This window comes from Lampetra fluviatilis, chromosome 51, assembly GCF_964198595.1.
Source record: "Lampetra fluviatilis chromosome 51, kcLamFluv1.1, whole genome shotgun sequence".
In the NCBI taxonomy this organism is placed as follows: domain Eukaryota; kingdom Metazoa; phylum Chordata; class Hyperoartia; order Petromyzontiformes; family Petromyzontidae; genus Lampetra; species Lampetra fluviatilis.
In genome coordinates, this window is record NC_136325.1 from 2,484,305 (window position 1) to 2,494,839 (window position 10,535).

Sequence of the window (10,535 nt, forward strand, 5' to 3'; positions counted from 1 at the left end):
GAATAGGGGTGTCCTCTTTGGTCTGGCAACAAGACAGGTGTTAAGTTGTTAAAACACCAAATTGAAACCTATTACAAGGAATCATGTCTGCATTAACCACAATACTTGTGGTCAAAATGCAAACAAAAACCATACTCTGATAATATAAGCATTGTCTTTGAAACTGATTGGTCCACACCAGAGACAGATTCTTTTTTTAGCCTAGTCTCAAGCGGTGCTAGACCAGAGGACGCCAAAAGGCGTACAGCACAAAGACAACGCACCATCATAGTGATGAAAGCTCGGGTTGAGCATCTACATCCTTTGCCAGTACCAAAATATAAAAGGTTTCACTTTGGCGTTTTAACAACTTAACACCTGTTTTGTTGGCAGATAAGAAGGGGGAAAACCTATTCTCATATTTTGGTACTGGCAAAGGAGGTCCCATGATGTTTTTTTTCATGGAAAAATGTTTTGTGACTTCAACAGGGACTGCGTGAGAAGGTCTCAGGCTATAGACGCAGGAGTCCAAAGGAACGCAATTATGGACAACAGAAGCTCGGTGCTCCATCTCGCCACATTTGAAGCGCCGTACTCTATACAGGTGCTGATATTCAGCCTGTGTCTTGCGATGTACCTAACTATAACCGCAACCAATCTGATGGTACTCGTGACGGTGGCAATATCCACAGACTTACACAAGCCCATGCTAATTTTTCTGTGCAATCTCGCAATTGGCGACGTCATTATCAGCACCGGTGGCTTGCCCAAGCAGCTGCACGTTCTCCTGACAGGCGACAGAGAGATCCTGTATGTGTCATGTGTCGCACAGATGTTCACACTTCACATATCTGCCATGAATGAGGTGTTTACATTGGCTATCATGTCTGTTGATCGCTACCTGGCCATCTGCTACCCATTGCACTACCACACCAAGGTTACTGCAAAGAGATCCATTTTCATGGCATTACTGTCCTGGCTGATGGCAGCAGTTGCAGTCAGCATTCTAGTCATCCTTCAATTTTCATTGCAATTAAGCGAAAAAAACAGGCAAATCCAGGGTATAGTTTGTGATAATACGGGATTATTAAAGTTGGCTGTCGGTGACACGAGAAAAATGGATGTTGTCGGATCGTCAATGGTTGCAACGTTGGGTGTTTTTCCTCTCTGTGTGGTTGCGTACACCTACGTTCGGATTTTTATTGAGTGCAAGAATTCGAGCTCTGCGTTCAGAAGCAAAGCTCTGCACACATTCAGCACGCATTTCATGGCACTCGCTGTGTTTTTCACGTCAGTTTTTTTAGACATCCTTTTGCCGCGCATTGTAAAGGATGCGAACAGCGAGGGCGTCAACTTGAGATCCGCCGCTCAGTTGGTGTTCTTGCTCAGCCCGATTGCGAACGTACTCGTTTATTGCCTACGCACCCTTGAGCTAAGGCTCGCGATTAATACGCAATTCAACAAGATATTGAGAAAGGTGCATTTCTGTCCAACAATCAAAGTGAATGTATCAGATCGTGGTTGAATGATGCTTAACACAAAGCACAGTTTAGGGTATACCTCGATTAACACAATAGATATGTAGTTTCAATCAATCTGATTTAATTCCACTTCCCACCTAATCTTCGTTTTTTACTGCAGTTTTTCACTGGCTCGCAGCAAATTTTCCTTATTTTAATAACTCTAAAACTGAAGTTCACTTTATTGATAAAAAAAAAAACATCCATTACCTCACATCATCAACCTACTGTCCATCGACATATTTTTCAACAGGCATGAAATCTGGGTTTCATTCTTGACTCCAACATTTCCTTTTCTACTCACATTTCCTCCATGTGCAAGACCGCTTACTTTCATCTTCGCAATATTTCTCGCATCCACAACTGTCTCCAACATACAGCTGCAGTAGCAATTAATGAATTTGTAATTACTAGGCTAGATTGCTGCAATTCTCTGTTATTCGGTCTTCCTTTGTCTCTGATCTTACGTGCCCAGTGTGTTCATAACGGAGCTGCAAGAGTACTCATACCCGGAAGCGTCATCATTTTACACCCATTTTACGATCCCTGTGCGGGCAACCTATCCAGTCCAGAATCACCTTGAAGATCGCACTCGCAGACTTCAAATTTCTTCACGTGCTAGCCCCTGCCCATCATTCCCCTCCGATTTTCAGTTTAATCCCCTCCCCGGGTTCTCCGTCTTCTCTAGGTCTGTTCTCTATCTCCCACTTCGCATCCCGCAAATCAACTCCATATGATTAAAATCTGAACTGAAGGTAATTTTATTCATTCAGGCATACGCGAGAAAAAAAGGTAATCACTTTTTGGACTAATTGATATAAATTCCTCGTTACATTTTGGCACTCCACCGCCCCTCCTGTGAAGGTTTCCTGGCTTAGTTGGGAAATTGGGATTGTAGTCTGGAATGTTGACCTATTGGACTCATTTCTTTGTTTGGATCACTTTTTTCTTGTTTGTAGGCTTTTTCTTTTGGTGTCATTTATTAATTTGTTTAATCATTTTAGATTTTGCTTGGTCGTTAGGGGTTTCAATTGCTTGGTTTGTACATATGTGTGTGCATGTGTTGGGCTTCTTTCACGCCTTGCGTAGCCAACCGTGTACATAGGATTTGGTCCGTATATATAATGACTAGCGGGAAGAACCTGGCGTTGCCCGAGTCAAAAAAAAATTTCAAACCTACTCTTAAAATTCTAAAAGCAGTGCCTACTGACTGTGGTGGTATCTGCTATGATTACAGCAGTGCATACCGACTGCGGTGGTACCTGCTATCACTACAGTAGTACATGCTGACTCTATAGCAGTATTTATCGACTCTATAGCACAACGTACTCACCTGACAGAGTGGCGTGGTGAGGCCTAGTCCAGTACAGAGCCTCCGGCCTCGCCTAGATTGTCCAGCCGGCCGAGGTGGCACCTTGGTAGGCTGGGGCTGGGATGCTAGCCGTGACCCCCTCCCCCCACCAGCCACAATCTTCCTTGCCGCTCTGCAGTAATATCTACAGCCTATAGTGGTAGGATCTACCGACTGTATAGTAGTAACTGCATGCATTGGGGTGAGGGGGGACATCACACAGTGAATAATTAACTGAGCATTTAGTGTATTTTAATAGCATTTTTAACACGATAGAAAATGTCCCCCTCAGTCCCACCGAAGGCGTGCGACTTGTCATGGGCCATCCCCCCCACCAAAAGTGCTTGAGTTGGTACGGTCATGCACGAGTCAATAATATTTTAAAAAAGCACGCAAAAATCGCACTAAATCGCTAACTAAACTAATTAAAAGTTGACGGATGTGGAAAAGGAATAGCACTTACTCACGGCGGGGCTTACGGCGTGGTACCTGGCTATTTTTATTTAACATAAACCCCACCATTGGAGAGCCAAATTCTTCGCAAGCATGCAAACACAAACAAACCCATACACAAACCCACACACAATCCATGCTACAAACCCACAAACAAATTTTGACATATATATATCAAAGATGTACAACATTGTGGGATGCTGTTGACATGACACTGTATAAAATTTAAATATTATGAGTCACGAAGTAAATGCGTTCCATGATATCACTCCGTTTTTAGAAAGCTAGATATAACATGGTAGGCATAGGGATGCTCTCCAGAACTTCAGACAAGGGGGGTACAATAGGAAACCATTTCTGCACAGTAGCCTTCACTTTGTCTGCTTGTTTTGAAATGGTCTTTAAGGTGGACTACACAAACCCTAACGAAAGTGCCACTTCACTTTTCATCTCACTTGCCTCTACCCTCCTATGATGTGCATTTCCGTTTCCAAATACTGTATATGGATTTAAGCTGCAGTTCTTGCCCAGTAAGGTTACTAGATGGTCGGTCACCGCATCGTGTGCTTTCAGATGCACTTCTATGGCCGTCTGGAACGCTCTTCCTTCCGAAATTAGGAAGACACTGGAGCTAAGCACTTTCAAAATCTTGATTGAAAATTAAATCCTTTATAACCGCTTTTTGTGTTTAGTTTATTTTTCTTCCCCCCACCACCGATTAGCAACGTTGGCTACGTACAGTGGTGCGAAATAATGTCAACATACACAATAGAGGTAGTAAAATTACTCTATCACTGAAAAAAACACCATAACATTTTACCAGCACGAGGAGCTCGAGCAAATGTCAGGTGGGAGAAGGGAAGACTGGTGGAGCGCGCCGCTGAATGTGTCCAGTGAGGGAGACTCGCGAAGCTCTTCACTGATTGACTGCTGTTCACTTACAGCAAAACAAACCCCACTCGGTCGTATTCACAATTATACTCTTGAATAGATTTGCATCATTTCTGAAGATTCTTCTTAAGTTTTTTCGGTAAAGTCACGTAGAAAGTAAAATAAAATAAAAACAAAAATCACGACGTTTCGGAGGCAACACAAGTCTCCGTCATCAGGTGGGACCGTCACAGCCAGATTAGCTGTATCAAGTGAGGCAATGATTCAAGATGTAACCCCTTAAAAGCGAGTTGAGGGGGGAGGGAGAGGGAGGGGGGAGCTCATCAGACTTTGGTAGCCAATGAAAGGAACGTATCGGGAGGGAGGGGGGGCGAGGCCAAAAGGGTGGGCGATGGACGTGGAAGCGCTTGTGCGCAAGCGGCCAATTACTGCACACGCCAACACAATGGAGCGATTGTGCGCAAGCGGCCAGCCACTGCACCCGCCAACACAATGGGCAGAGAGGAGGAGGGGAGGTCTAATACACATGATAGACAAAAGAACGAAAATGATGATGGGTACAAACTTAGGGGGAGCTCATCAGACTATGGTAGCCAATGAATGGAACGTATCGGGAGGGAGGGGGGGCGGGGGGGGGGGCGAGGCCAAAAGGGTGGGCGACGGACGTGGAAGCGCTTGTGCGCAAGCGGCCAATTACTGCACACGCCAACACAATGGAGAGAGAGGGGGAGGGGGGGTCTGATACACATGATAGACAAAAGAACGAAAATGCCCATGTTTATACCAATGCTGGCTGAACAATGAAGAGAGTACTGTTAAAATAACTGGGGATGTTAACACTCGGTAAAGTACAGTAAAATAGTGCCTGTCAGATAAGATGGTCCAAAAAATTTGTGATTAAGTCTTTTTTGCGTGGTTGATAACATCTTTCCAATGATTACTAAGTTTGTACCCATCATCACGGTTGAAATTATGTCTGTGTTTGTATATTTGTATGGCTTCGTGTACAAACCTTTGATGGTAGCCGGGAGGTTTGCAGAGAACCTTGGTCTCGGAAAAGACAATTTCATGAGAGCCCACCGAGTTGTAACAATGATCGGCCACGGCAGAAGAATCAGTTCTGCCGTGTTTCAGATCTGACTTGTGCTCGCGGACACGATCAGAAACATGACGTTTCGTTTCTCCAATGTAGCAATCACCACAAATGCAACTCAATTTGTAGACTCCAGGATACTGTAAGTCAGGAACGACATCCTTCACAGATGGAATCAGATCATGGATTTTATGCACTGTACTGAATCGGACTTGGATCTTATGTTTGTTTAGAATTTTGGAGATCTTTTTGGTCACGCCAGCTATGTATGGTAACGTGATGGTTTTGGTCGGAGTTTCATGTGGCTGTTTCTGTGTGGTGGGAGAGACAGCTTGGCGGATAGTACGGTCAGAGTATCCGTTCGTCCTGAGGGCCCTCGCCCCCCCTCCCTCCCGATATGTTCCTTTCATTGGCTACCATAGTCTGATGAGCTCCCCCCTCCCTCTCCCTCCCCCCTCAACTCGCTTTTAAGGGATTACATCTTGAATCATTGCCTCACTTGATACAGCTAATCTGGCTGTGACGGTCCCACCTGATGACGGAGACTTGTGTTGCCTCCGAAACGTCGTGATTTTTGTTTTTATTTTATTTTACTTTCTACGTGACTTTACCGAAAAAACTTAAGAAGATGATTCCTTGCAGTCACGAAAGCTTCAAATCTAGAATTTCTGAAGATGTTTTTTTGTTGTTGAAACAATATCGGGGAGAAGCGAACCTCCACGGCCGACTTCCTTATGAAGGAGCTCCGTTTCCAGAGGATTTGTTAACAAAGGTATTACTGTGGCCAACTCCTCATGCAATGAGTACAAACTTTAATTCGGCTACTCAGTGTAAATTTCATGAAATACTATCCACCATGGTACTTGTCACGTTTCATAACTTAAGGATTTCTGTAGGCTGTGTGGTTATATACAGGTCTCCAATGCTGAGTGGATACTTTTATATCCAATTAAACTATATATACTCAATACAAATGGAGAAAAAAATGTTATTCTTGCAAAAAGTTAATGATATTGTCTTATTAGGGTAATAATGAAATATTTTGTGAAGAATCAATATCCTGCTCAATGTCATAGTTAAGGGAAGCGCGTGACCTAATCATGCAGAATGTTGTGCTGGATGGTGCTTGGGTGGCTGACCACCATGCATAAAATTCGTGTTTGTCGGCTGTTGTAAAATCCAGCGTTGTGCTGCACTCCTATGCTCCCATCTCCAAATCCACCAACACGCACTGACCAGTGGATTGACAAATTGGCTGTACATACACCGTAAGGCATACATATGTAATAAACCACTTCGACGACGATCTTGGATTCGTGTCTTCTTTATTATTTACTTCTCGATGGCTGGATAGCTCCGCGTTCTTTCCAAGTAAACACCGCTCGCTCCTCGTTCCGTGGTGTAAGTTGTTGTTGTCCCGCGCACGGCTCGCTCACGCTCCCCGCTGCCGCGCACCGCTGGCAGACGGCGCGCAAGGAGACAGCCTCCGGTCCGCCACAAGGTCGCTGGCATTCAGGAGGCGCGAGATGTGGTAATGCTTCCAGACTTCACAAACTGACCACGAGCCTCTTCCTGCTTCCCCTTATAACCACCGTCACACGTCACCAAGCCCCGCCTATAGCCAGGTCCCCTCACGAACCCTCTAGATGGTTACCCATGAGCACCCTTGAGTTCCGCCCTTGAAGTTTTGCCCAATTGATCCCATCCATCTAATTGGCTAATGGCTGAAGCGGCGGAGCCTATCCCACCGATCAGCGACCGTCGGTGTACTCTCGTATTACACCCCCCCCCCCCCCCGGTGTAAAAGACTCGCCGTCCCAGCTAGGAACAAGGCAAAGAATATAATGTGAGAGACACCGCAAATGATTAACAGATTTACAACAACAATAACAAGATGCATAATGAACGCACTAAACGCAAGGTAAGTAACAGTAACATTCAACGAAAAGGAACGGATTTGTAACGGGTATGCGACACCAGCCCATCCCTTGCAGCATCATGAGGCCCTGCCGGTTGCAACACAGCAGGAGGCGGAAGAGTGCCAGAATCAGCGACCGTCGCAGCAGATGAAAGCCCGGCTGGTGCGGGGTCGTCAGCAACTAGGGCGTTCAGGGTCAGTGAGTTTAACACGTAGGCTTTCGCGACCAATATTGTTCATAATCAACGATTTTTGGGTTTAGATCGCGTTATTTATAAATGTGTCGTAACCCTCCACCACCCGACACGGCCAATCAGTAAAAAAAAGTGTCACGTTGACAAAAGACAAATAGTTCACTGCTTTAGCCCACCGGTGTGTTGAAGCGGCGAATTCAGCATCATCGGGCAATTCTGGCGAATTGCCCGATGATGCTGGATGCAATTACCAGCGAAACGTCGTACTCAAATTGTAAATGTTGTGGTTCCACGCTTCAACACACCGGTGGGCTAAAGCAGTGAACTATTTGTCTTTTGTCAACGTGACACTTTTTTTACTGATTGGCCGTGTCGGGTGGTGGAGGGTTACGACACATTTATAAATAACGCGATCTAAACCCAAAAATCGTTGATTATGAACAGGGTCAGTGAGTCTGTGGGAGGCAAAACAGGTCCCTTTGGGGGTTCAACCGGCAACTGAGGTGGCACATCGGATGCATCAAACCCCGGCAGGGTACTCATTGAGGATGAAGGATCAACGCGCGGAGCAAAGAAGGGTTTCAAACGAGACGTGTGGACGTACCAACGGCGCGAACCCGCCCAGATACGTACACATTGAGGATTGCGTATTTCTATCAATTCCACAGGCCCTTGCCATGGCCTGTGCAGCTTGGGAGAAGTACCCACTGGCACCTGGGGGCAATGGAGTCAGGCTCGGTCGCCCACAGCCCATGGCATGTCGCGATATGACCGACGAGCACATCGCTTGTTACGTGCCTGGGTTTTGGCCGTGGCAATTCGTGCCGCCTCCTGTGCTTATGTGGCACGGCGAACAGAGTCGCGGACGTGTTCGTAGAGGGTCTGCATGGGCTCTTTAGTGGACGCTCCCACTTGTACGCCAATTGGTGGCAAATTCTCTGGAGCACAGCGAGTATCACGTATAAGCATGCGGTGCCATACGTTAGGCGGAGAGCACGCTAGGAATGTGAAGATCCCAATCGGCCTGCTTCTCACTTACAGTGTGGCAGAGCATGGCAGACAAGGTACGGTTCAATTGCCCAACCATCCCATCGTTTTGCGGGTGGTAAGGCGAAGTCCATATCTCCTTAGTGCCCAAGGCATCACACACATTACGCCGCAACTTAGACGAGAAATTTTGGCCTTGGTCCATAAGCAACCTTTCCGGCGCACCTTTGTCCATCACGTAACCGTTCAAAAATGCATCTGTGATGGACGATCCCGACTGATCAGGCAAGGCCCAAGCCACCGGCCAACGTGAAACATATTCCACCCCCACTAACAAGAATGTATTACCCCTGGCGGTAGGAGGAAACGGCCTGAGAATATCGAGAGCCACCAGTTCATTCATTCGTGTAACCTGAATCGATTTCAAGGGTGGAATATATTTCTGGCAAGGTGGTTTCTGCCGAGTGCATTCGGGGCAGTCCTGAATAGACTTGGCAACATCGGCTGTCATGCCAAGCCAAAAGTAATCCCTCTGCAGCGTGAGTAGGGTTTTCTGCATGCCGAGGTGCAACAATTTCTCTGCGTGCAGCACCCGAATCAACTCACGACGGGAACCACCAGACGCCAACAGTCCAACAAATCGTCTCTCCACATTGATAGACCATCCTGGAAGGTCGCCTGTTGGGAGTCGTACTTGGACGAGGCCACCCGCGAGCCATCAGCCCGACATCAGCATACCGAGCGCGGCAGGTTGAACGCATTGTCAGCCGGCCCCGGGCAGGCATGGTCCATGGAATCCGCCACCGCGGACATGACAGGCAGAGGGGGCTGAGGGAGACGTGTGCACCTATTAGTGCTTGACGCACATGAGCAAGGGGACCGCTGCAGCAACCTGGAGAGTGCATCCACATTACCGTGGCGAGAACCCTTACGGTAATATATGTAAAAGGAGAATTCCAGCAATGTCTCAAGCCATCGAGACAGCTGGCCAGACGGTTGTTTAATCTTTAAGGAATACTGCAGGGCAGCATGGTCAGTGCGTACAATAATTTTTTTGCCGTACAGGTAAGGACGATATTGGCGAACGAAATGGACGATCGCCAATAGTTCCCTGCGTGTAACACAATAGCGAATCTCTGCCGGAGAGAGGACACGGCTACCATATGCTACCACCCTTTCCACTCCATCTTTGCACTAGGACAAAACGGTGCCAATGCCCGTATCGCTGGTGGTAATCGAGTGTCGGCGCAGTCGCCAACTGATCCCGAAGGGCTCTGAATGCCTGCTCCTCCGTCGATCCCCATTTAAACCTCTGAGTTTTCGCCGTCAGGACGTGCAGAGGCCTCGCGATGGTAGCAATATTTGGAACGAACCGACGGTAGTAGGACGCGAACCCGACAAAATGACGCACATCCCTCACAGAGGTGGGGGTTGGCCAGTTACGGACGCAAGAAGTTTTGTCTGGGTCCATGGCGACGCCGTCGGAGTTGACAATGTGACCTAAGTAACGCATGGAGCGTTGATGAAGATGACACTTCTCAGGTTTAAATTTGAGATTAGCGGAACGCATCCTATCGAAAACAGCCTTCAATCGCTGAAGGTGCTCCTCAAACGTACGACTGAACACAATAACATCGTCTAAGTATATGAGACATGTGTCCCATTGCAACCCAAAACGTGGCGGGAGCGGCGTTCAATCCCATGGGAAGACAGTTTAATTGAAACAGTCCCTGAGGCATACGGAACGCCGTCTTCGGCTTTGAGGAATCATCGTGGGGAAGCTGCCAAAATCCCGAAGAAACATCGAGGGTGGAAAAGTATTTCGCTCCTGACAAAGCATCGAGGGAATCATCCATCCGTGGCAGAGGGTACGCATCTGCCATGGACACCTTATTTAGCTCATGGAAATCAACACAAAACCAGAGGCTACCATCCTTTTTCTTAACAATCACAACAGGAATTTATGTCAGCGGCAAGCATCTCATCCACTACGCAGCGCACATGGTCCCTCTTCGAGGGACTCAGCCGGTGTGGGTTCATCCGTATAGGGTTAGCCTCACCGGTCTCGATGTGGTGGGACAATAGCGATGTGCGACCCAAATCAATATCGTTCTTGCTAAAGATGTCAGCTTAGTCGGACAGCAGCGCC

The 10,535-nt window shown here is 47.1% G+C and overlaps 1 protein-coding gene across 1 annotated transcript; it reads left to right on the forward strand.

Moving 5' to 3' along the window:
- The first annotated feature begins 523 nt into the window (after window positions 1-523).
- LOC144948765 (olfactory receptor-like protein OLF4) lies at window positions 524-1,504 on the forward strand. The gene has a single exon (XM_078878412.1). It carries the CDS (start codon window positions 524-526, stop codon window positions 1,502-1,504), a length of 981 nt encoding a protein of 326 aa, XP_078734538.1.
- Window positions 1,505-10,535: the final 9,031 nt, after the last annotated feature.